The following is a 26,698-nucleotide window of genomic DNA, read 5'->3' on the forward strand; positions in this document are numbered from 1 at the left end:
TTTGTAGTATCGGCAAGTTTTTATCTTTACAGCCTAAAATGTGTGTGTGTGTATATATATATATATATATATATATCGTGCATTCAAGAGGACAAATGGCATGTGGTTGTCCCTTCAAAGACGTGTTAGGAAATGGCCACATCTATTAAGCTGCTTCTCTCTTTACTACCAGCTAAAAGGCTGTGAGTTGGGTTGGAGAGTCGAGTGTTAATGGACTTTAGGTTTGATTTCTCAGCAGCAGTCATTTCCCAGCAAACCATGCCAAGAAATCTGTAGTGGAGTATGAAGAGGGCATTAATTCTTCGACTACTAAAACCATCAGTCAGTAACATTGTTTCCTACGTTGGGTTACATAGGAAGCATCACGAGAGCTTCAGCTGAAAACCAAGAAAGAAATGAGACCTGTCTACAAAATTACAGGAAGAGAATCCTTTGTGTCTTCTCCTTCCAGTTTAATCTCTGTTCTTCTTGTTATGGCTCGGATTCGACTTGCTCGGTGGCAACCTCCTCAGGCTTGCACTGACTGCAATCACAGGCGGTTTGGCGACTGCTCCATGAGACAGCAGCAACAGCTTCCTGGGTCGAGAGCTCTCCCTATTGAACTCTCTCTGAGGAGGCGATGGGAAGCTGAGAAAGAAATGGAGGAGAAGTAAAGCACAGAGGAAGGAGACGGCTGTGCAGGTGGCTCTCATGGCGATTGGTGTGCAGCAGGCAATTGTGTGGGATGGTTGAAGAAGGGTGGAGGTATTCCGTTTATATAATAACTAGCATCTCCGTGCCTCGTGATAATTGGCACAGCATGTGAGTCGCAGTAATCTTTCTGCCATGGGATGCAGTGAAGCTGGTGATTCAGAAGAATTCCACTTCCATGCAAGACAGTAAACTTGGTTGATAGTTGATAGGTTTCCCTGAGAAGGAATCGTCTCTCTTCCATTATCTAATGGAGGTTTTGGCACTTGGAAGTGGCTGGTCATGTGATGCTCATTTGACTATTGCTGTCATGATCTGAAGCCATGACACGGTACTGCTTGTGAGGTTGATCTGTGAGAGTAATGTGAGAGAGCCACTGGTTCCAAGCAGCAGTGAGCATATGATGGATCAGTGGCAAGAGATATCATATAAAACATGCAGATTTAGATCTAGGTGAGGTTGGTGGGTTGGATTAGGCAAGACAGGGGAGTCACTTTCCAGAGCACAAGATCAGAACATGAACCAGGAAACAAGTACAGGATTCTTTTGGCTGAAAGGTTCCAAAGAAAACATGGTGGCCTGGTGGCGATGTGTAGGAAGAGTTAAGTGGACTTCCACATGCAGGGAGAGAAGGCATGTGTTGAGACTGCTATTCCATGTTACTGCACTGACCTTTTACAGAGCTCATGATTGAGCTGAGGAGCGGAGAGAGGGTGGAACTCAGACAGCTGCTTCGATGCTTCTTAATATAATTTACTTGATTGAAACCATCGTCTTCTTTCGGATGCGCGTATTGTGACTATATATATATATATATATATATTATTTTTTTTTTATTAGAAAAAAAATTTTAGTATTGGAATGATTCTATAATTGATTTTTAGTGAGGATTTTTTTATTTTTTTGATAATATCCTTGAATTAGATTGTTTCAAGTCACCAATCTATGAACTATGAGAGAGTGTAATACAATTATAATTTAAGTGTAACTCTCTAAATTTTTACCTAACCTATCCAAACTTCTCAGGAATTACTTAGATGAGATGTAATATATTTAGTATTATATTTTTTATGTTTGTATACATTTATGATAATTAATTTTTAAAATAATATATTTTTATGTTGAATTTGTGTTAAGTATAACTCAAAGTTAACTTCTTAAGTTAAACTATGAGAATGAGGAGGTGACATTGGAGTTAGAATGAGAGGATAAAAAGGCATAGGTGGAGTGGGAGAAGGATAAGAAGGGGGAGGAGAAGGAAGCCAAAGGAGAGTGGGAGGAGGTGGTGTTGGAGTTAGAGTGGGAGGATGAGGAAACTGAGATTGAGTGGGAGGAGGAGGAGGAGGAAACCAAGGGGAATGGGAGGAGGTGGTGTTGAAGTTGGAGTGGGAGGACGAGGAGAGGAAAGTGGAGTGGGAGGAGGCGACAATGGAGGTAGAGTGGAAGGGGGAGGCAAATGTGAAGTGGATGAAAGAGGAGAGGGAGGAGGAGGAAGCCAATGGGGAGAGGAGAAGGCGGAGGCGGAGTAGGAGGAAGAAGAAGTCAAGGGAGAGGGTGAGGATGAGAAAACCAATAGAGATGGGAAGGAGACATGGAGGTGGAGTGAGAGTAGAGGTGGAGGAGATAAGAGTAATTTATGATAATCAAGAACTAATCTAAGGCTTAATTAAATTAATTAAATAGTTAAAGTTTAATTAAATCGATGTTAAACTAAAAAAAAAAGGTTCAATCCTAAAACATAAAGTCAAGCCTAGTCAAAGGATAATCACTATTTTTTATGATATCATTGAGGGTATCATCCTAAAAAGATTACTCCTTAATAAAAACTAATTATGGGACATCATCTCATAAAAGTTCATTATTATGGATTTTTTTTAATAAATTACTTTTTTTCCCTCTCATGTTGGATGATAGAATACAATTGAAATTATAAAGAAAAAATCAAGAGGCTCTTTGTAATACTATTACTTTATTCTCATATCATAATTTGATTATTAAAAGTTAGATGTATATATTTTTATACATTTTGGATAAGCCTATCAAGTTAGTGGCTAAGAAGTCAGTGATTAATAGTATCAAAATCAAACTAATATCCAATTCTAAGTTTATGTAGTTAATAAATATGAACTACAGAAAATAATTTTTGAAGTAAACTTATGATTAGGTGCGATCATGGTCCGAATGGAAACTAAATCGGTTTGATAGTTAATTGGTTACGAACCAAATTGAAATTGAGCATAAGTAATTCGATTCTAATTCTTTGAGCCTAACATCGATCGTTGGGTCGAAGAGTGACAAATGATAAAGTTATTTTAATTATTTTTAATTATATATATATTATAAAATGATCGAGACATCCGATAATAAAGATTTTATTTTACATATTTATTTTTATGTTACTACGTGTATAAAAAGACATATCACCTTTCAAAGTGAAACTTTCATCAAAATTTTAAAATAAAATTATTTTTTAAAAAAATATTTATTTTTATTTATTTTAAAATAAAAATATAATTTTATTTTAAAAATTCTGAATTCGATTTGATTTGATTTCAGTTTAAATTTTAAAATATGATATATATATTTATTTATTTATATATATTTATGTATAAGGGAATTAGAACCAAAATCGAAATTGGACTTGAATTCGATTTGATTTCAGTTCTAAAAACCTAGAACCGAAATAATTGATTTTGGAATCTGAGTCATGCCTACTCATCCTCTATATAGATAAAGCTAGATTCTAAAGACAAAGAGATTTCTAATAACATAAAAAGAAGTATTATTTAGAAAAATAGCTTAAGTGCACGCCAAAACAAAATTCTAATATTTTCTCTCCCGGTTTATCTTTGGATATATAGCACAATTTAAGATCTATTATCTTATCTTCGATTTAAGTTTTTAGATGGAATGATCTTGATATACTGACATTGAATTGAAAGGTATTATATTTAAATCTTATTCAATCATACATATATAGTGTTGGTGAACCTTTACGTTGTGGTCTAGGAGTCAGCATGGTTCGGTCTGATCCTGAATGTGCAAGGTCGCCCATGCGAAGACTCGAGAAACGGAAGCATGTGTCGGGTTGGGTTGAACTATGAGCCTTGTTGCCTGCTCACCAGCCTTTACACACAGGTCAAGATCGGGAGAGGGTTTCCTGACTCGATCCTTCCGAAGCTTAAGTTAGCGTTGAATGAAATATGAGTGAGTTGCATGTGCGAAAAGTCCCCTTGGTGCTGGCCAGGTGATGAGTTTTTATATTTGCACATGGGGGTCGATCTTACCCTGTATATTAATGATCGTTGACCCCTTAAATGGCCATCCCATGCCTTTTGCGATGACGTCGGTCGACCTGTATAGATCTGCATCGAGTGACGCCGTCTCAAGCATTCCAGGGTGGCTCTATACGTAACGACGTCGTTCCAAACCTTTCTGGATAATTTTGTACCCGACAACATCGCTTGCACGACCTTGTATAGCCCAGGGGGATGGTCGTGTTGTCTGAGTCCAAGGCATTGCACCGATATGATCGGCCATATTGATTTTGAAGTTCCACGTCGTTACTATGGTGAGTGTGGAACATTGCTGAAGCACGTGCTACCAAATTGTCATATTATATAGGATATAAATCATTCTTCCACCTACCCGTGAGTGTTAAATATGTAAATATACATGACATTAAAGAAATTGTGATCGATAGATCAGATGGAGTTAGAAGTCAATGAGATGGACAAAAAGTCCAACACTTGACCGAGAGCAAGTAATTGATTTGGCTGAATCTAATTGGAGCACAACTTCCAAATCAGTGGTCAAGTCTGACGATATCAATCACTGAATCGGTCCACATAGGATTCAAATACATCGTTCCATGTAATTTTCCTCATTGGTGGTCAAACTCGTTCGTTCAAATCAAACCAAAACAGATTCGATTTGGATTTGGATTTGCCTAACCAAATCGGTTCAATATTAGTTAGTTGGATTCGATTAACTTATTAACTAATTTATAATTTTAAATAATTTAAAAAATATATATTTTTTGAATAAATCAATTCGATTGGATAAATCGATTGAATTAAATCAAAATTAGACCCACAACACAAAATCATAACATTAAAATTGAGTCAATATTATTATTATATACCTAATTTGATCGTCAATTTATAAAACTCAAACAATAAAAAAAAATAAAATTATTTTGATTTGATTCACTAAAATCATTTATAACATTCAAAATGGAAGCTATCAACCCATTCTTTCGGGTTCAATTTGATTTCTTTTTTTTTTTTCTATTCAACACCTATAGTTTTCTACGTCAGGCATTGCATCACTTCTCCCAAGGTGATCACGACGGAAGACGCACGTCGCCATAATACAAACGATTCCAAGCATGGGTCCCGCAAAGGAATGAGCCACCCGAGGTGGACCCCATCGAAACCACCTACCACCAACGTCATGTCACTCTTTCACGATAGTAGTATGAGAGAGACTTCTCTGGATTTCTAGTACGTCGAATTTTCTTCTTTTTTTTTTAATAAGCGATAAGTCCTGAAATGCTTGCTGACAAAATCCTCACCGCCGATTATGTTTGTGAGCTTCTTCAAACTTTGATCCCTTTTTTTAATCTTCTCTAACACTCAATTCGTTTACCTTTTTTTTTTTTTATAAAGGGTGATCGTTATTTGCACGTTTTGTTGTTGAGAAACTTCTTTCTTGCACCGGCAAATAGTAAGGTACTGATTGCGCTTGATAAGTGTCCGCGTAAACAACTTTATACCGTGGCCTCAGGGTCGACACGGTTTGTTTTGGGTCCGAATGGCGGGGATCTGGCTCAAGGTCTCTCGCGGTTGCTGATGTGGGCGACCGTGCGGATCAGATCACGTCGAGACTCGTTGGGACGTCTCGCGTAGAAGGGTCCCTCTCCTCGGCGTTGATGAGGAAGTAGCTCTGTCTTTGTACCTGCACACAAGTCGGGTCGAAGCTCGACCCGACCCCTCCGACGATCAAATCAGATGATGTGAAGAGGACTTTTTGTGTGTGTTCGATCCCCCCCTACTTCTCTCAGGAGCGGGGTTTTTATAGGGTGACTTACTGTGTCTGATGTACCTGTTTTGCAGGGAGCAGGATCGTACTCCTGACCACGTCTGACAGCGGTGTTGGCGTGGCGTGAAGGATTGGGCCTGAGCAGGACGTTAATGCACTTCGACCGACGTTCTGATCCGTTTGACCAGGTACTGTCGGGTCGATCGAGACGTTATCTGGGTCATCTGGGACAGTTGATGTCATCTTATCGTCATTATTATCCTCATCAATAAGCACACAGAATTAGGTGGTGATGGAGGCAGCAAGTGCTGTATCATGTTCTCTCTGATCGCTCGTGTTTCCATGGTCATCTTCCTTCTCCATTTAGCCTCCGTGGTCTTATCTTGAATGGTGGTTCGTCACGTTTCACATGGCTTGACTCCGGCAAGGGATGGAGCTGTGGCAATCGCACGGAAGAGTACTTCTCTTTCCAGCAGTGGGTGTCATCGTCTCTGCAGCTCACCGCCATGCCCCTCGTTCGGTGAACTTTTCCACTACCAGAGTGCTCCTTCCCGAGGCAGCCGAGAAGAAGACAGCGGCTGTCTATATATATGACGGGAAGAAGACAGCGGCTGCGTAATAACCGAGTGAAAGCAGTCAACGTAGAGCCAAATTGATACATAAAATATTCTAAATATTATACTCAATCACACCATTGTAATTGGTTGGGAGGGAGCAGTGATGACGGTCGAGAGCAGGCGAGCAGTTTTCTGACGTCTGCCCCCAGCGAAGCGATGCCACAGGAATTGTAGCAGACGACGACGACGTAAAAGGGGGTGGAACGATGACCACACATCAACCGGGATTATGCTGCCGCGCCAGACATGTCACGCGCTCTTGCGGATGTCTCGGAGGTTGTCGGTAAGGATTTCGAGGATCTTCCAACTCCGTCGTCGCGGTGCATGATTTCGGACCCCCGAGATCGGTCAGGATATCGAGGATCATCCAACTCCGTCGCGGTGCATGACTTCGGACCCCAGTTTTATTCGCTTGCTTTGAAGGGCAACGCCCGAACGACGCACCCAATGATTCGACTCTTCGGTCTACCTAAATAGTACGTGTTCGGAGGTGCGCCACGCTACCAATCCGAGTCCGCATGCCGTTACTCGGCTATCGTCACACATCGGTGTGACCTTCCTAATCAATGCTCGGTCGCACCAACAGTGATCGGCGCCACTTGGGCGGCACACCTTCAGCTGGAGTGGGGTTGGAATGCGGACCCCGCTGTTCGTGCAATCACAGTGAAGGTGAGGCAACGGGTGGTTTGGGCGAGTAGGGATGGTATTGAATCTGAGCGATTAGGAGGAGTGTCCAACTATTTAATGCCGGAATGATTCTGTTGGGGTAGTAGACGGAGAGAAGCAAGGGCGATGGAAGGTGGAGCGCGGGAGAGGCTTCTCGGCGACGAGGAGGAGGTCGAGGAGGGGCTGGGGCGGAGGCTGTGGAAGGAGAACAAGAAGCTGTGGGTGGTGGCGGGGCCGTCCATCTTCACCCGCTTCTCCACCTTCGGCGTCACGGTCATCAGCCAGGCGTTCGTCGGCCACATCGGCTCCTCCGAGCTCGCCGCCTACGCCGTCGTCTCCACCGTCCTCATGCGCTTCGCCAACGGCATCCTCGTATGTACACACGCCTCACATCCTCCTCCCTCCCCCCCCGCCCCCTTCCCTTCCTCCCCGTCCGATCTGCATCCGGCAGCAGCACATATGCACTCTCCAATTCTTCATCCAACGCAGCTCTATCGATCCACTTCGATTTTTCCACCCCTCACCTTCATCATTTTGTACTCATAATCAACCATCTTGGTTTATCTGATCCTTGTGAAAACCTGGTATTAACGGGTGCTGTTGGATAGCGACGTCTCAGCCACGGTTATCCATTTGTCTCATTCATGGATCGATGACGACGTTGCGTTGTTTGACTGACATCGTTTCGATCGTAATGATTGCTACTGAACCGGGCCGATGCACGACCTGGAACCGCCACCGTTGTGGCAGCACGCCTCAGCTGTTGAGATCAGTGGATCGTGCGTTGGGGCCCTGCGGTCTAATGTCTCGGAGCCCAACCATCGCCCGGCCGCACGAGAACAAATCGTTGCTATCTAAGTAACGGTTCGGTTCGGTTCTATGCTTTGATTAGTTTTAATCAATTTTCTTTTAATCAAAAAATAATGTGTTAGATACATGTGAAACTCATGATAGTAAAAAAAGTTTTTTTTTTATATATACAATATATATAAATGAATAAAAAAACGTGATATAATGAATCATTATTGGATCAAAATGTAAAGTCAGCTTATTATCCTTGGGCATAATAACCTAACTTTTTCGAGCAGTTTGAAATATTTTGATCAACATAATAATTTTAGTCAAAAATACTAATGTAATCTCTTGGTCTTACTTGTTGTTAGTTTGGCAAGTCTCGTGTATTCTCACATCAGCAAAATCAAGCTTGTTATCTCTTATTGCAACTATAAATAAGAGCCTAGATTTTGAAATCAGATGCATCATAAGAAAAATCTAATTATTTACTTTGGGTATAATTTTTATTAAGTCTACACTTAGTTAAAATAGTTTGGGCTATAGTTTAGACTTTTTTTGTTTAATAGTTTCATGTGTTTTTATGGTCTAGGAATATTTTCTTAAGACATTTGTAATTATCTCTTTTATTTTGCTACTCCTCCGTCTGTGGACGTAGGTCAATTGATCGAACCATATAAATCTGGTATCCTTGTCTTTTTTATTTTTTTGCTTTATTGTCTTTATTGTGTTGTCAAATTATCTTTGGTAAATTTCTTAGGGCCAGCTCTAACACTTCGTAACGCTAATAGCAAAATATAGAAATTAGTTTAAGATCTCCCAGATATGGGGTTATGGGGTTGTGAGCTTAATAGCAAAATATAGAAATTAGTTTAAGATCTCCCAGATATGGGGTTATGGGGTTGTGAGCTTCCTACTAACTTTTGTTTCAATATGTTAACTTGGTATATTTGAAGATGAATAATTAATTTATGTTTAAAAAAATAATATCCATAAAATTTTAATGGATATTGGTTTATTATGTCATATCGTGGGGCTCTTCTGGGTTAAGGATGTTCATGCTGCCAGTCAAAGGCAACATGGACCTCTTGGTTGCAAAGTTGGGTTGACGCTTACTGTTCTATGAAAAATGCTATGAACATATGAGCAATATGGTGTGAGATATATGTTGTGAATGCTGGTGAAGAACAAAGTTTATAGCGAATGTATCTTCCCATAATATTGGCAAGTTTGTGGATTAATGTGCCAAACTGTGTGACCTCTAAACAAGTTTGTAGTTGGTGATTCCTATTCAAGTCTAGATAGATAGCAAGCAAAAGCTGCCCCATTCTCTAAGTCTCGATTGCAACCATCCAATTCACATTAGATGGGATTCCAAAGTGGACAGTTCTAATTCCTGCTTTGCAACAGCTGTTACTGTCATAGAGTTTTCTTACTGCATTTACTATCTTAGTTATTCTGCAGAGCTAAATTGTAGCAGAAGTTCCAGGTAAAATACTTCAGTTTGGGTGGGCGGTACAACTTGGTTGATTTTGTTACCATTATGTTATTTCAATGTTTTCTTCATCTATTAAATGAGATGCACTTAAAAGAGAGCAGATCAGAGCACCGTACAAACTTTCTGAACAGTGAAGAAAATCTTTTTGTTTACATATACTGTTGCAAATGTACAGCTGCTCTACTGGCATACATATAAATGCATATCTAACTACAATTAGCACTTTTGATTTGCATTAGCTGCAGACGAGGTGTCTGTGACTGAAAACTTTGTTCATGAATGGTAGATTATGAGATTGTACCGATGTGAAGTATAGCTTGAGCTCAACTTCCATTTTGCAGCTTGGAATGGCGAGTGCATTGGAGACCCTCTGCGGGCAGTCTTACGGCGCAAAACAGTACCACATGCTGGGCATTTATCTGCAAAGATCTTGGATCGTCTTGTGCTCATGTGCCTTCTTGTTGACGCCCGTCTTCATTTTTACGACTCCGCTACTAAAGCTTATTGGCCAAGAGGATTCCATCGCAGAGATGGCTGGCACCGTGGCACATTGGTTCATTCCTGTCTTCTTCTCCTTTGTATGGGGATTCACACTTCAGATGTATCTCCAGGCGCAAAGCAAGAACGTCATCATCACATATTTGGCAGTCGCAACGCTCACTCTGCATATCTTCCTCTCATGGTTTATGGTTACGAAGCTTAACTTGGGACTTGCCGGCGTAATGGGCTCGATGATCCTTGCAATGTGGATTCCTGTACTGGGTCAGCTTGCATTTGTGTTTTTTGGAGGCTGCCCCGAAACTTGGACAGGTTTCTCTTTCAGTGCATTCTTGGACCTTTGGGCGATTGTTAAGCTCTCTCTATCCTCCGGCGTCATGCTTTGGTAATAATCTCCTTCTGTTTAACTTCGCCCACTGTATGCCGTCTCTCACAAGGACCTATTTTGCTGCAGCTTGGAACTCTGGTACAACACCATCTTGGTCCTCCTCACAGGTTATATGAAGAATGCTGAGGTTGCCATAGATGCTCTTTCCATCTGGTACACTGATAACTCTGAGTCTGTTCTATTCTTATACGTTACATCTGGCTTCTAATATTGATGGATGCCTAATTGTTACAGCCTCAACATTAATGGATGGGAGATGATGATATCTGTTGGTTTCTTGTCAGCAGCAGGGTATAGCCCATCACAATAATATATTTTCCTTCCTCACTCAATATTTTCTGGTCCATCATATCAGAGACAACTTGGATTGATCAACATCTTATTATTTCTTTTGCTGTCCCAGAGTTCGAGTGGCAAATGAACTGGGCGCAGGGAGTGCCAAAGCGGCAAAGTTCGCTATAGTCAATGTGGTCATCACATCATTTGTCATTGGATTTGTGTTCTTCCTGTTCTTTCTCATTTTCCGAGGTAGACTTGCTTACATATTCACCGATGATGCTGAAGTAGCTGGAGCAGTCGCTGACCTTTCTCCGCTGCTGGCCTTCTCCATTTTGCTGAACAGCATTCAACCTGTAATTTCAGGTGAAATTTCCTAAATGGATGAGTAACTATAATATGTCATTGATCTCTGCAGAAACTGTTTCACACACTGACAGATGAAAGTACTGGTCAATTATCTTCGCATCTCGAGCATAAGAAAATCAGATCATATACATCTTAAGCTATTAAGATCTAAAAACAAAAAAATAGATTCTGTAACTTTGACATGCAATTATGTTTTCTTGTTCTTCGTTTTCTCACTGAACATGCTTTTTCAAGGGCATTTTTTTACTTCCATTTAAATTTGTTATAGGTGTTGCCATTGGTGCGGGCTGGCAAGGCATGGTGGCTTTTGTAAACATAGGATGCTACTACTTGATCGGCTTACCTTTGGGAGTTGTGCTTGGTTATGCCTTTGATATGCATGTCAAGGTAAGAAGAATTAGTATAACACCTCTCCCACTGCTTTTTTAGTGTCTCGAGGAGGTTTAGCATAATATCCTTTCTCTTCGTAAAATGCAAGTGATTATATTTTCATGTACATGTCCTGCGAGAATATTAAATTAGTCTGAGCTACATAGATCATTTAACAGATACTGATTTCTTAGGTAAAATAAGATTGAATAACTGAAGTTGCAAGTATCAAAAGATCCAAAAATTTTCCAGTATAACTTCACACAAGTACATTGGTAGTGGAGAAGCAAAGGGATTGACACTCTATTTTCGATATGAATGCAGGGGATTTGGATTGGAATGTTGATTGGAACATGCATCCAAACTATAGTGCTTATCTACATTACTTGGAGGACTAACTGGGATCAGCAGGTAATTCTTTCCACAAAGGCATTTCTGTTCTCAAGTGATCTCTCTCTGACTTGGATCAAGGAAAAGATGAAAACTAGAAGTAATCAAGTCTAGACAGACCATCACAACTTCGCCCGTCTTTTACTCTCTTCTTGCATTATGGATCATTCAATCTTTCCTACTGTAGGTGCTAATTGCTAAAGATCGCCTCAGCAAATGGTACATGGACAAATCGAGGAATTCGAACGATGCTCGCGGATCTGCATGATTCTGTTTTCTTTTATTGCGTTCATGAGGAACAAGGAGGAGAAGAATTTGAGATTTCTTTTGGTGGCATGTTTGATCATCACAATGCAAGTCTTCATCCACCGGAACTCGAGCAAATAATGCTTGTTATGCTATTGATGCAAAAAATTGATCTCCTAGAACATTTTCACTGTAGAAAAGGAATTAAGCATTAAAATCATCATTCAAAATTTTAATATCAAAATATAAAATTAAATAATAATAAATTCAAATTTATGATGTGTAACATGCTATTCAGAAAATCTTCATATGGTATATAATCTTGTCATTAATGTATATAAAATCTACAGTAATATCTCGATGTAGAAGGAGAATTAGATTTGTCTTTTGGGAATATGAAAAAAGATATGTAATCTTTCAAAATATATCACGTATCCACACATTTGCGTGAATTTACATATTTTATTATTCCTGAGTCCCTTTCATTTTATCATTTTATAAATGAGAATAGAGGATATAAGATAATTGATTAAGATATTTTCTTTCATCAAGATCATCACATAGGGAATCTTACTATAATTATGTTGAATTTTGATTATAAAACTAATTGATTGTATTTAGATATTTAACTGTATTTTGAGTGATGCAGATCTACTCGATCAGGATTAGATAGTTAACACAGGAGGAATTGACGTTGCGCCAGAGGAGACCACGTCAGGATATTGGACGGCAGAAGGTTTCGGACGTCGGGCATCGGGCCAAGAGCGGAATTGTGCCAAGGATATCGGGGTTGCGGAGGTCAACCGTCGATTGGGCAACAAGCTGCAAGAGAGGACGATGCGTTGAAGAATCGGACAAAGCGCCAACCAATGACGTGTCGGACAACATAATGTCAATTCGCGTTGTAATAATTGTCTAGATCGGAGTATAGTTTTGGCTTGTGTGTGCAGGATTAACTACGATAACGACGAAAACATAAAGCGAAACAAAGTGTCGGAGTCAAGCGCGAAGGATTTGTTGCGAGTTCGAGAGTTCGACGGAAGTCCGAAGGTTTGTCAGGAATGCTGCCGGAACTAGCCGAGAATGAGTAGGGAGCTTGCCGAAGGGTTTTTCGGAAGCTCGCCGGAAGGTTCATTAGAAGTTCACGGAGCTCACTGAGAAAGATCAGAGCTTACCGAAGAAGCTCGTTGGAACTCGCCAAGATCAAATCGTGAAGTCTAGGAGCTTGTCGGGAGTCCGCAGAATGGTTTCCGAGAGTTTATCGAAAGACCGCCGGAAGAAGTTTTGACTAGCGGACTTTGTAATAGTTTAGGAAATGTCTTTAAATTTGTAGTTAGCACGCTAATTAGGATTAGGATTAGGTGTTAATCTTATAACCCAAGTAGGAGCCAATTGGGCCCGAGTTCGGACTGGTTTGGGCCAAGTTTGGAGCCCAACCAGTGAGCTGAAATAGTGTAGGCGGTGGCATCGCCCAGAACCCGAGAACTAAGCAGTGGCACCGCTGGACTGAGCGGTGGCATCGCCCAGCACCCGTGAGGTTCGACGGTGGCACCGCCGAACTGGGCAGTGGCATCGCCAATACACTATCAATGTCAGACACTAACAGGCGGTGGCACCGCCAGCCTCGGAAACCCAAGAGAATTCAAAATTTGAAGCCCAAATTTGAATCCTCTTGGGGCCTATAAATATCCCTCAATTCTCAGTAGAGAATACAACCTTTGAGAAGCATTATATTGAGACAAAAGCCTTTATAAAGTTTTTGGCAAACCTTGTTTTGAATTGCTTGAGTGTTCACCTCCTTCCTTTTCGTTGAAGATTTGTAAGAGTGTGAACCATTTGTAAAATGGTTGTAAGAGGGGTATTTGTCCTTCCCCTTCAAAGTGATTTGGTAATGGAAGTTGGGAGCCTCATTGAAGAAGTCTTCGCAAGTGGATGTAGGTCATTTTAACCGAACCACTTTAAATTGGTGCGTTCCTTGAATATATGAGTATTTACCTTCCTGAAATTGTCATCTACACTATCGTTAGCTTTCGGATTTCATTTTCTCATTTTACTCGAGTTACTATCAAAACAAAATCTCCTCATATTTACGAATTTGTTTTCAGAGTTTTAATCGGATGCACTAATTCACCCCCCTCTTAGTGTGATCCTAACAAATTAGACATCCCATCACATAGAAAATCTTATTATAATTAGACATCCTTTCTACCGATCAATAATCGTACTTATAATTTAATCATATCCATAATATATTTTATAGATAAGACCATATAATTTAACAAACTTTACGTAAAAAAGTTGGGTGTCTATCTTCACACTATCGGTTATTGCCCTCCACCTAACCCATGGTTGCGCCACTGCCCTGTCGATCATCTCCAACAACCTCTTATTGCTCACGAAGGCCTCACACTCGTCGAAACCCAGTAGTCGCTTTCCCTCCCCTTTGTGCCGCTAAACCTATCACTCGACCAACCTTGCGCGAAGGAGATGCGAAAGCTGCTACCTCCTCCATTGACCTTATTGACCCTAACCCTATGTGCCTTACCTGTATCCCTTGCGTGAGGAAGGAAAGAACGTGAGATTTATAAGTGAGGCACAAAAAGACGAGGCTAGTGGAATCAATGAAGGTGACAACATAATGGATCTAGTGGGGTAGATGGGGAGGGAAGGTGACTATTGGGATTCGACGATGGCATAAGGGTGGTGGTCCAAAGAGGAGAACGTGATGATGTGTTTGATGAGGATATATGTAAAATGATCTTTTCACGAGTGTTGTATAAAAATTTCTCATACTGTACGAATTTTTTTTTATTTTCAAGAATTCATCTTATAATAAATAGATTTGAGTAATGTATTTTTATTTATAGTAATTATTAGAGGTTAATAGCATTGTTGACCTATTCGTACTGCCGCTCCCTAATTATTGACGGTTTTGGGGGTAAATTGTCCTTAGGGTTCCCTTTCATTTTTGTTTAGTTGGGCCCCACATGAAGCAGGTTTAATATGCCACGTAGTCGACGCGGGAAGGCATCCCATTCGCGGCCATTCCCCAACAAACCAGCGGATGCGCGAGACGATGGCGCCCCCAGCGCACCGCTCTTCCCCCCTCATTCTTCTTACTCGACGGAGGAGCGTCGGTCGAGAAATCTTTAGGCAATTCTACTCTCGCCCTCTTCGATTCGATCTCCGTTTCGGTCCGATCTGACTTCAGGGCGAAGATGGTCCGATCTGATCTGAGTTTTTCCTCTCGTTCTCGATGTTCTCTTGCCAATCTCGGCGACTTCTGTGTCTTCCGTTAGATTTCATGTGGGGAGTAGAGTTTCTTGAAGCCCTTTGCCCTTCTCCGTTTATTAGTGATGAACGAGCCTGTTTAGCCGGCTGTTCGCGAAGGAGGTGATGAGGATCTTGATGGTTGGGCTTAATGCGGCCAGTAAAATCACGATCTTCTTGTTCAAGCTCAAGCTCGGAGAGAGATCGCTACTACCATCCCCGCTCTCGGTGAGCAACCATGTCCTGTCCATTTTTTTTTATTCTTTCCCATTGTTTGTTAGTTTAGCACTTACATACTTGCAAAATTAAACAAGCATCAGTATGCCATTATGATCATCTTCTTCAGTTGATACTCACCACAGTGACGTTGAGATTCCAGTTAACGTTAACATTTCTTTATATATATATCCCTCTTAAATTAGTAATTTTTGTGTTTAACCCTGAAAATTTAAGTTTAGGAAATATGGTTATTAATGATTGTATACAGATCATTTTAGATATTTAAATTTAATAATCTTTACAAACTCATTGATAACCATAATTAGTGGTAATGAACCTTAATTTATTGGACCGATGCTAATGAGAGTGATATATATACAATACTTATATATTTTGACGGATATATATATGTATATATACATATATGTATGAGAATTTGGAGATAGAAATATGATAATTTTGAACTTTGAAAGGATAGATATGTGTGGTCACTGTATGTGACCTCAAGCTTTATGGTCTCTATTTGCTGCCAAGGAAATTACATGAATTTACTGCATGGATACTATAATTGAATGAACACAGCACTTATTAGAGTTAAGCTGCGGATCATTTCATGCACACATGATATCAATTTCACATCTTTGAAGTTGGCTTGGATCATACCTTCATTCAAGTTGAAAAAAGGAAAAAACTAGTTTTTGTTTGCCCGGAGTCCATCCAAAGGCTTACTTGTCCACACTTGTTGGTTCAAAGTTTGACAAATCTTTAATGATTGAAGGGCTCTTTGATGCACATTAAGTATTGAATATTTATTTTTCGATACTAATTTTCTATCCACACTTTGTTTGATTTTGAGTAAACCAATTTTACATGTTCCTTTATATAGAACTTAAGATTATTGCAAATCACCTTCACCTTAAATATTCTTTTCAAAATTGCAGGTATTTAATGACATTATTTCATGGAAGGATATTGCATATTATTTTATGATCTAGTGATGCTATTAGACAATACTCATATGGAGTTTGCAAGTGGTATCGAAACTTCTTATTTAGGGTTTGACTTATTTGTCTTCATAAGCTAAAAATGCATCTTTCTCCTTGGGGTAACAAATCATCCATGCAGGCAGGAAGGGTTGTGCTTGTGAAATCATATGGTCTTGTTATTATCAACATTATAAGTTTTGTGTTATGTTGTACATACATTTTGTTCCAATATCTTGTTCTTGGATCCAGGATTCAATGTGGAGACCATGGAGTACAAAAACATTAGTTTCACCATTTGGGATGTTGGTGGCCAAAATAAGGTAAGTTGGACTATGCTTGACATTGCTTTGACTTGGGTGAAGTTTGAAGTGTAGTTCAGATTTCATGGAACACCCATGTTTATGGTGGTTTCTTAGATTCGAGAGCATGATACATTCTAGACTTGAAAATTACTGATTTTGAGCTTGACCGTCACTTTTTTAATACTGTCTTATTTGCCTACTAAGGGTTCATGAATGAACTGGAGCTTAATTTGTACTTATTTGTTTATTATCTTCTGGGTGTATTGTCAGACCTCTATGGAGTTACCACTTCCAAAATATTCAGGGCCTTATTTTTGCTGTCGACAGCAATGACAGAGACTGTATTATCGAGGCAAGGGATGAACTCCATAGGATGCTTAATGAGGTGAATTGATCTGGTCTTAAATATTATTATTGCTCTAATGTGGCGGAGGTGTGCTGTATGACAATCTAGTACCCTCTGATTGTTGGACGTAACTCATGCAAGCGTATCTTCAACATTGTCTTCAACGTTTATTTTAAATCAAATGTCCTCTATTTTGTTTGTCCTTTTGCTTGTAATCATAACTGGCCATTAAAAAATCCAGCTTAGGATGATTGTTGGATCCACGTGAAAGGTCCAGAGGAAGGGTGTGCATTGGAGTTGGTGGAACATCAGGATTAAGAAGAAACAGTAGTAATAACATGAGGATTGGATATTAATTTGAGAACAGTGGTGACCCTCTGGAATTTTGATTTCATTTTTCATTTGTTAGGTTCCGATGTGACTTCCAAATTTAGAATGTTAGCCTTCAAAATGACTGCAGCAATGTTTTGGAGATTCTGCTGACTCTATGATCACACATATTATTCATATTGTATGATCACAGATTCACAGCAACAATCTTTTGACTGTATTGCGGCAATCTCTTGTTCATTTTCATCTTAACTGAGATGAATATCTCACTCAAGCTAAAACTCCAATAGTTAAGTAGGTCTGTAGTGGGATAGATATGCCAGAAACATGCCTGCATACCTGCAGATAGTTACCATCCAGACAAGACTGAACTGTTAAGTAGGTCTGTAGTGGAATGGCTGTGTCAAGTGGCGACTGTCAAAAAAACTTGCTTTGTTTAATTTTTGGTGCAGCTCTCAGATGTGGAATCTCTTATTCAATTTCATTGGAGATTATGATCCATAGTCTTTTAGTGGAAATTAAAATGTCAACTATTGATGATTGTTTATTTTATTTATTTATTTCCTGACTTGATTTTCTGTCATAATTTTAATAAGAGATTTTGTTCTGGTTCATCTGCAGGATGAGTTACCTGATGTTGTATTGCTTGTTTTTGCAAATAAGCAAGATAGTCCCAGCACAATGAATACAGCCAAAATTACTGATAAGCTTGGGTTTCATTCCCTGTCTCAGCGATGCCGGTATGACTCTTGATCTTTATAATGCTGTAAGCTAGAAATGCTGGTTTTACTATCTATTTATAACACTAAGCCGCCTTCTAGAAAGCGGCTGCAGTATGCATGCATGAAGACAGCATGCAGTGCATAGGTGTGTCGAAAGCATGTGCTGCAACATATGCTATTCAATTGAAATTAAGAATATATGAAGAGATCTATAACCAAATCCAAATTATTGATATCTACAGGATGACGTGTATACTCATTTAAGAACTTGTTTACTTGATTAGTAAATGAGTAAAGGTCCAAGTGATGAATGTCATATAATCATGTACCACATAAACTGATACGAAGAAATTTTTACACTGAGGAAAAAAAAATTTACACATTGTGATCACATTTTCATTCTTTTGTGGACTGCATATGTGCAGTAATTTTCACATATGTGATAACACTGCTTTCACATATAAGTAGACTGAAGCACTCCTGAGAACAGCTAGGGGTGATATCACCGCTTATGTGAATCCTGCACCGCAGGTCTGTGAGAGACTGCATCTCCCTTGAAGTATTTGAGGGGTAATTCTGTCCAAATATATAGCATTTTCTGTGCTGAATCATCTTCTATACCTGAGATATCATTACCTTTAGCAAACTATTCAGTCCAAGACAGTAAAAGTTACGTTTGATAAGTTTGTAGCGTTAAAAGTATTATTCATAACAATTAAATTTTGATATATTGAAGGCATTAGATGACTGGGAGGCATTTGTTTGAAGTTTCCAAATTTTAGGTGGTTATCTCTGTTACTTTGTACTTCAAGGTTTTCAGTGAAATTATCGGTGACCAGAGGGACAAATTTTAAAATTTCTGATTTTATTTCAGCAATAGACTGATTATGTCATCAATGGTTGCTAAAATAATATATAAGAGCCTTCTTGTTAGCTAAGGAAAGCTCGAAGTTTCAATTGGGACATTAATCGGCCCTTTATCTGCATCGTCTTGTGCTTTTTATTGTTTTTTTTATGTGCTCTTTATGTAGTTCCTTCCTTGCACGTTAGATAATATAATTATTCTGCACCTCTCTTTTACAAGAAAAGATATCTTGGTCTTTTGTTTTTTAGCCTAATGACCAAGGACTTATGTGATCTGTTTGTTTGTATATACAGAGCACATGCACTACATCTGTTGGGAGCCTTGTGCACTTAGCTGTCTTTTAGGTCTACTTAGGTGTCATGCAATCTAGGTGAATTGGATTTCAAGTGTGAAAATAACTTCTCTGCTCGTAAGGATAAGCCATATGCATTAACTCCTTGCAGACTCTGCATCAGAAGCTTTATGCATCGAAACACCCTTTTTAATCTTCCATATCAATTTTCAAGCATGGATATATGTTCGCATCGGTGTACTTAATTATGGTACTTCTTTAGTTGCTATTATTATTCCCCTGTGATGACCACAGTTTATTTTTGAAGGTGGGGAGCTAATTTACCAAGACAGATTATGGAACAGAAATTGAACTTTCCAACAAAGTTAACATTACTTGGAAGAAATTTTCGAACAATGGTTGGAATCTTATTCCTAGGTCAGCAATCCTCTAAATAGTCAGATTTCACCGAAATTGGGAAGTTGAACCATCTGGACCATGGTTCCCAAAGTGGGAAACCAATTTAAGAAATGATCTTCACAAACTTTGAAGAAAGTGCTGAATCAGATCCTAAGTTGGTTTTAATGAAATACTATTTCTGAGTGGCAAACAGGTTTCCCAGTAACTGTGATTTGAATAGGATTTGAAGTTCACATCATACAAATAAGTAATTATGATTTATAAGCTTACACTTGATGGTTGATTTCTAAGTCTATTTATAAGCTTACTAAATAATTTAATGGCAACTATGTTGTAGCTTATGCCCACAAGCCTACCAATGAGCAAATTCACGAGTCTATGGATGAGTTTGTTCAAAAGTTTATGCACGATCTACTTGGTGATGAGTCAACTTGTGAACCTAAATGAGTCAGAGTTTTGTCATATTTAAATTTGACTGGTTGAAAAGGTCGAGTTTTAAAATTACATTGAATCATGGGTCATTAATTTTGATTAATAAGCTTAAGGGAGCCTTTAGTGAGCCAAACATCAAGCTGTTCATGGACTTTGACTATCTTGGAGCCCTCGTAATGGCTAATGGAATGCTTTATGCTTTAATGCTTCCAGATGACATTTTATGGGTGCTATGAAACTTGAGATTCATGATAGGATTAGCTGAATTTTCTGTTGTTTCCCCAGGCTTTAAACTTTAGGTTGGTGGACTAAGCTTGATGCGTTATTGCTCTGTTAGATGATTATTATTAGCAGTGACATGGCATATTTGCTTTGATTGCAATCCCCAAGCCGCAACTTGTTGCTCAAGAATTGGTGGTAACCAGGAGATGTAAGTTCAATAAACATTGTGATTTGGTGTAGTGTAATATGATTGCAATCAGAAGCATGATCATCAACTTCAGCCCTTTTTTTGTTGTTTTTAAGCATTATAGCTGCAGTGTGTTGTCATTATTCTCTCTAATTCATTTGCCCCTTTTCTAGTGGAGATCTCCTGGATCAGCCTGTGTCCCACCTGCATCTGCGAGAGAAGATTGTGAAGAGGTTGCGTTCGATCAGAGTTGGGACCAAAAACCAGCCACATGAATGAGTGAGTAATTGTTATTATTGTTATGATTATGATTATGATTATGATTATTATTTTACTTGCTCACCTTCCTCTTGTCCTTCATTGATCACTACATCTAATGCTTTCAATGCCTTTCTATTTCCTCACGGGAAATCTTCTCAATCTTGTATGGCAAATGGTATCCGAGGAATTAAATGATTCCCAATCTCAAATGGACCTCCTCCATTCCAAAGAGCTGTATCTTTCCTCAAATCTACTTGCCAATGGTGCTGGATTTACTGAGTAAATGTATTATACCTTACGATAAAAAAAAAAATTCACCTATAGGTATTCAAATGAACAATACAGCGTATCTTTACGTTGGATTGGATTATATCGCTGCTACAAATCTCTTTTAGACAAAAAGTCTTCATTGTTTATTTCCAAAATCTGGATAAACTTTGGCACCTTTTCCTGGGAGGTTTTGTAAGGCAAGTGACATTATTGCCTCGGAAAATTCCACCCACACCTCTATTTCTCACTCTTCTGGTTGTTGTTGATGACAATCACACAACCACCATCTTGCAAATAAATCAAGACTTCCTTTGAGGTTTTATTCACATTTTATCTAAGTTTTAAGTAAACTTATTTCCTATCATTATTGTTTTTCAAAATACGTGGTGTTCTATTTTAAATGGATGAGGTCATAAGTTGAGTGGGCAGATTAGCATGTCATAACGTTGTTGTCTGGTTATATTTACAAAGATCCTCCTTGCCTTTGGTATCCACTGAGGCCATGTGGCAGAAATTTTCAGTTTCCTTTTCTGAAATTTGCACCACAAAATAGTTAATTTGAAGCATCAATAACTGAAATTTTTGTTTTATTTTTCTATTAAAGAAACTGTTTTTAATATAATAAAAAAGAAACTTATAGTATGATACTATCAAAATAAGCAGCATTTGATGTTTTCACAATGACAATGTAAACTGGACAACTTTTGATTTTTAATTTCTTAGATTTGTCCAACTTCCAATAATTCTTTGCTAAATCACCTATTGTTATGTGTGTGTGAGTAAATTAAATATGATTTATAATATAATTTATATTTTAATTACTGACGGTATTGGCGGAAGCCTCGTGCAAGATTGAATATGATAATTAAGGGATAATGGATGTAGCTAATGGTAAACAATTTTATAGGCTTTTAATGACAATAAATATGACTCATATGATAGTCTATCTATCTATGTGAACTACTTGTGGAGTTTGTGCTCTTTCTCAACACTGGATGGATGTCTTTCCATGATTTTTTGTAGGCTTTAATAATAATGAACATGTTTTTACTATACTTACCCCCACAAAATAAAAAAAAAAGGAAAACAAAAAAAAAGGAGACACTTACCATCTGATGAAGTCTCAAGCCAATTTGATAATTTATTATAGCAGGAACCTTCAAATAGGATATTTTTATATTGCAAATAGGAAATTTTTATATCTCAACACAAATTATGCAGGAATAACGTACTATATTGTAAAATGTTCCAAAATTATATCAAATAATGACAAATAAATGCATATATCATCAGACATCCAAACATAAAAGGGTGTGATGGTAAATGCACACCACTTGTGTTGGGATGCTTAGCATATCTGCATATCTCCGAGTGGATTTGCCTGCCGTTGGATTGGAGTGCACTATATATACACCCTTTCGCATGAGAGGGAGACAGATATTATATACTCTTCAAGCTGTTCCTTTGATTGCTGAAAGAACCCTCAGCTCTCACCTTCACTTTGAAAGCAGCAATAAGGTTTGTGCCTCCTCTCCACCTCTCACTAGCTTGCTTGCCATCTTTGACTGATTTCTTTCTTTCGCTGCCGTTTTCTTCTTCTTCTTCTTCTTCTCTCTCTCTCTCTCCCCTCCGAGACCTTGGTTTTGCTACGCTGTAAGAATCCAATCTTAACGTACAACACTAGTGTTTTCTTCAATAGTTCCGTTTGTTTTCGTCTTCTTCCTCATGTCGGATGATTGCATGGGCTACGTAAGAACCTGATCAGCCATTTTATTAGCTTTCAACCCATTTCTTTGCTGCTAAATGGTCGATTTTTTATATTAGATTTTGACTTCCAAGGCATCCTTTGAAATTGTTACTGCTGTCTTGTCCATTTAAATTTGATCTTTTTTCCCAGTTAATCTATCGGTATGAAATCTACCAACTAGCTTTTCTTTCACTGAATGCATAGGTGAATTTGCTCACTCAGTTTTCGTAGTAAACAAAAATCAAAATCTGCTGCTTTACGAAACAAATGCCTCTTTTGGACTTCCTAAGGTGGCTGTTCTTCACAGGCTGCCCATATTTCCCAATATGTTTTTACCTGACAGTGTCCCACTTTTTTATTTTCATATGCTTACCGGCGTTATGAGTGATCTTTAATTTGTCTTTGTAAGTTTTCCTGTGCTTCATTTGGACATTTGCTGTCCTGGAAATCTCACCAAGCCATAAAAGTTTCTGAGGAACTAAAATTACAGCCTTAAAGAAAGCAGTTCCTCTTTTGAGTTAAGTTGTCATCACTAGACATTGTATGATCATGTTCCATGGCTCTCTAACGTGTCTTTAATCCTCCTCATTAGGGTTTTTCTACTATACCTTGATCACAAGCATATATGTTTTTGAGGCATTGCAGGTGTAGTACATCCATCGTCAACCTGTCAGCCTTGATCTACTTCATCAGAGAATTCGTGAGCCATGGAGGTCACCGTGCGCTCTGGTGATACAACGCCAGCTCTGCCCTCCGAAGCTCGCAAGAACGTGGACTCGAACTCTGCCCTCCCGCCTGCTGACGAGGTCGGACCTTCCTCTAGGCCGGAAGACATGGCAGCGCAGTCGCCGGATGACGCTGAGAACGATGACGACCTGCAAGTGGAAGATATCGAGGCACAGATATGGCATCTGAAGGCACGGCTGAAACGCATCAGGGACGGGAAGCAGAGCAGGAAGCGGCAACACTCGACTGATCCCGCCACTCTGAGTGAGCTGGAGGAGCAGTCACGGAAGAAGAAGATGTCGCGAGCCCAAGATGGGATTCTAAGGTACATGATCAAGCTCACGGAAGTCTGCAACGCCCAAGGCTTCGTCTACGGCATCATCCCCGAGAAGGGCAAGCCGGTGAGCGGCGCCTCCGACAGCCTGAGAGCCTGGTGGAAGGAGAAGGTGCGATTCGACCGGAACGGCCCGGCGGCGTTGCAGAGGTACCGGATGGAGCACCCGGTCCTTGTGCCCGACGCCGACAGCACTCCTCAGATCTCCATCTCCAAGATACTGCTCGAGCTGCAGGACACAACGCTGGGCTCCCTGCTGTCTGCTCTGATCCAGCACTGTGATCCTCCGCAGCGACGGTTCCCGCTCGAGCGGGGGGTTCCGCCGCCGTGGTGGCCGACCACAAAGGAGGACTGGTGGCCCGAGATGGGGTTCCCGGAGGACCAAGGTCCGCCGCCGTACCGGAAACCGCACGACCTCCGGAAAGCGTGGAAGACGAGCGTACTCATCGCTGTCATCAAGCACATGGCGCCCAACCTCGAGAAGATAAGGAGGCTCGTCCGGCATTCCAAGTGCCTCCAAGAGAAGATGACGGCAAAGGAAAGCATGCTCTGGAACTCGGTGCTCGATCAAGAGAGCCGGCTGCTGCATGGCCAATCGCTCCCCGACGCGACTGGGCATTCCCACTTCTACACTGCTTCCGTGAGCAGCAGCCCCAGCGACTACGACGTCAAAGAAGTCGAGAACGTCCCAAATGCCGGTCTCCTGGACCAGATCGCGGCGCAGTCGGGCACTGGGAAGGAGGAGGCCGGAGCTCGTCTTTCTCCATACCACGATCAGATGATGGCGGATTACTCTCAAAAGAGGGTGGCAGCCGATGAGCCCGACCAAAGGATCTATACATGCGATCACCCTCGATGCCCGCACCACGATTACACCCACGGCTTCCTCGACCCGGGCTCGAGAGCTCTTCACCAGATCCACTGTGCGTATCGCAACGCCATGAGTCAGCCACAGTCTCAGTTTCTGGGGTTCCAAGTGAACGATAACAGAAGAAGCGCCGCTCTCTCTGCGCCCCGTCTCGACAAGCCAATCAAGAATGGTGGCGGACCTGCTCTTGTTTCACCTGACGTTGCTGGAATCGGAGTCGCGGCTGGTGGTCACAAGTCCATAGGTGAACTCTGCAACTTCTACGACGCCAATCTCCCGATGCATGCAGCAGCAGCAGCTCAGGCTGATATGAACCGGCTGCAGCTTCAGATCCAGATGCAAGCCAATGCTCTGCAGCCAGCTTCCGCTCCAAACCGGATTCAGCAGTCTCCTCTGCATCCTTCTCATCAGAGAAGCGGTTCGATGGCTCCTCAAGCTGCCGCGTCCATGGATCAGAATGCTCTGCACGCGACGATGTTCATGGAGGGAAACTACGTCGCACAGAGTACTCCAAGATTTGTCGGCGATTGCTTCGGAGACGTCAGCAACAGCATGCACCAGAGCCAAGATTTACAGGCACAAAGTTTTCCTTTCGATCCAACTTCGGGGAACCAAAACGCTGATGTGCACACCAGATTCACATTCACTTCTCTTCTCAACAGTTCGAGCGGGGAAGTCAACGACGCAATGGGTGGACGGCTGGGCGACTCGCTGCCGAAGAAAGAGGACTACGGCTGGAGATTCTAAAACCAGACTCACGGCACCGCCGCCTGGTCGGGAACGGCGTTCTTTGCATCGTTTAGTCAAACACCGCAATTTGTTTCTCCTCTGCTTCATTGTTCTAGTGATTTGGTAATTTATTAGATTTGCATATTTACCACTGCTCGTAATTCCTCCTATCAGTTCTAAACTAAATCAAAATGATCAATTCCATTTCCTACCTTTTGGAAATTGGAATCGTCGATTTGGTAGTCCATAAGCTACTGATCGATCATTGGACTTAAACGGGCGTGAGCAACTGTCCACGCCTAACCCAACGGTCGACCGAGAGTCAAATGATCCTAATAGCCATCCATATAAACGGTTCTATTCGATGGTACTTTGGTCATTTTATAATTAAAAAAATAAAAGTTTTGAAAACAAAACAAAATTGTCTCTTTCAACAACTACATAGTTTTATGGGCATTTTAAGAAAAAAAATTATAAATCGTATAAATACCCCTCAAATCTCTCATTCTTTCTCAATGCTCTTAACCTCTCTTCTTGTTTCCATGGCAAATGGAAGCTACCACTTCACCACCAAAGAGGTTTTAGAAAATTCGATCATAATAACTTAAGAAAATCAACACATCAATATCATAAAGTTGGATAGCACTTCAAGAAACTTATACCTCTTTTCATATCATATGTAATTACTACAATCAAAAAATTTAAATTCAAAGAAGTAAGAGAATATGGAACATTTTAAAAGCAAACTGAGAAGAACATTCAACACATGATAGCCTCTTCCATTTTTTATTTTTTATTAAAAATCATGAAGCATTAACTAAATTAATTATCGTTGAATATTTATTTTTTAGTTTGATTTAAAAGCCTGATTTATTGATTATTGTCAAGAGGTTTTAAATTTTGTCACATAATGAGTCTCTTATATTACATTATGTGACCTTATTTAATTAGGTAAAATATATTATAAATTTTATTTGATTCCGATTACGTTTATCAGTCAATAGAAAATAAATCTAATTATGATAGGATTCTCTAAGAGATGATCTTGATAAGAGGGATTCTCCTAATTACTTATTTTAAACCCTTTGCTCTCACCTCCCTTTGATAGATTACAGATACATAATACATGATAGGACCTCCTAGAAACTCAACGCGGATACATAATACATGATATTATTGTTGGATTACAGATCTTATCTTATCTCTCTGTCTATAATCCATTGCTCATAGCGATCTTATGAAAGATAGGAAGAGGAAAAAACAAGTATAGCTTCTTTCTTTCTTATCGAGATTCACGGTGCATATAGATCACCATGTGTTGCTTTATGATATTCGAGGTACCCTTTTGA

General features: G+C 39.9%; 2 protein-coding genes across 7 annotated transcripts; both read left to right on the top strand.

Moving 5' to 3' along the window:
- Positions 1-7,109: 7,109 nt before the first annotated feature.
- LOC103992476 (protein DETOXIFICATION 21) lies at positions 7,110-12,078 on the top strand. Its single transcript, XM_009412187.3, has 8 exons — positions 7,110-7,388; positions 9,648-10,189; positions 10,259-10,345; positions 10,427-10,483; positions 10,596-10,834; positions 11,106-11,224; positions 11,531-11,617; positions 11,784-12,078. The coding sequence occupies exons 1-8, from the start codon at positions 7,143-7,145 to the stop codon at positions 11,862-11,864; spliced, it is 1,458 nt and encodes a 485-aa protein (XP_009410462.2). The 5' UTR covers positions 7,110-7,142; the 3' UTR covers positions 11,865-12,078.
- A 2,763-nt stretch (positions 12,079-14,841) lies between these two features.
- On the top strand, positions 14,842-25,497 carry LOC135584876 (ETHYLENE INSENSITIVE 3-like 1 protein). Of its 6 annotated transcripts, none has more exons than XM_065118218.1 (7): positions 14,842-14,995; positions 15,142-15,340; positions 16,567-16,637; positions 16,890-17,004; positions 17,917-18,035; positions 20,588-20,693; positions 23,338-25,497. In XM_065118218.1, exon 7 carries the CDS (start codon positions 23,400-23,402, stop codon positions 25,365-25,367), a length of 1,968 nt encoding a protein of 655 aa, XP_064974290.1. In that variant the 5' UTR covers positions 14,842-14,995; positions 15,142-15,340; positions 16,567-16,637; positions 16,890-17,004; positions 17,917-18,035; positions 20,588-20,693; positions 23,338-23,399; the 3' UTR covers positions 25,368-25,497. The 6 variants fall into 6 exon arrangements, with proteins under 6 accessions (XP_064974290.1, XP_064974291.1, XP_064974289.1 ...); XM_065118219.1 differs by having other exon boundaries at positions 14,859-15,063; positions 15,197-15,340; XM_065118217.1 differs by adding an exon at positions 16,273-16,365 and having other exon boundaries at positions 14,860-15,340.
- The last annotated feature ends 1,201 nt before the right edge of the window (positions 25,498-26,698 follow it).

This window comes from Musa acuminata, chromosome BXJ2-7 (genome assembly GCF_036884655.1).
Source record: "Musa acuminata AAA Group cultivar baxijiao chromosome BXJ2-7, Cavendish_Baxijiao_AAA, whole genome shotgun sequence".
Lineage (NCBI taxonomy): Eukaryota > Viridiplantae > Streptophyta > Magnoliopsida > Zingiberales > Musaceae > Musa > Musa acuminata.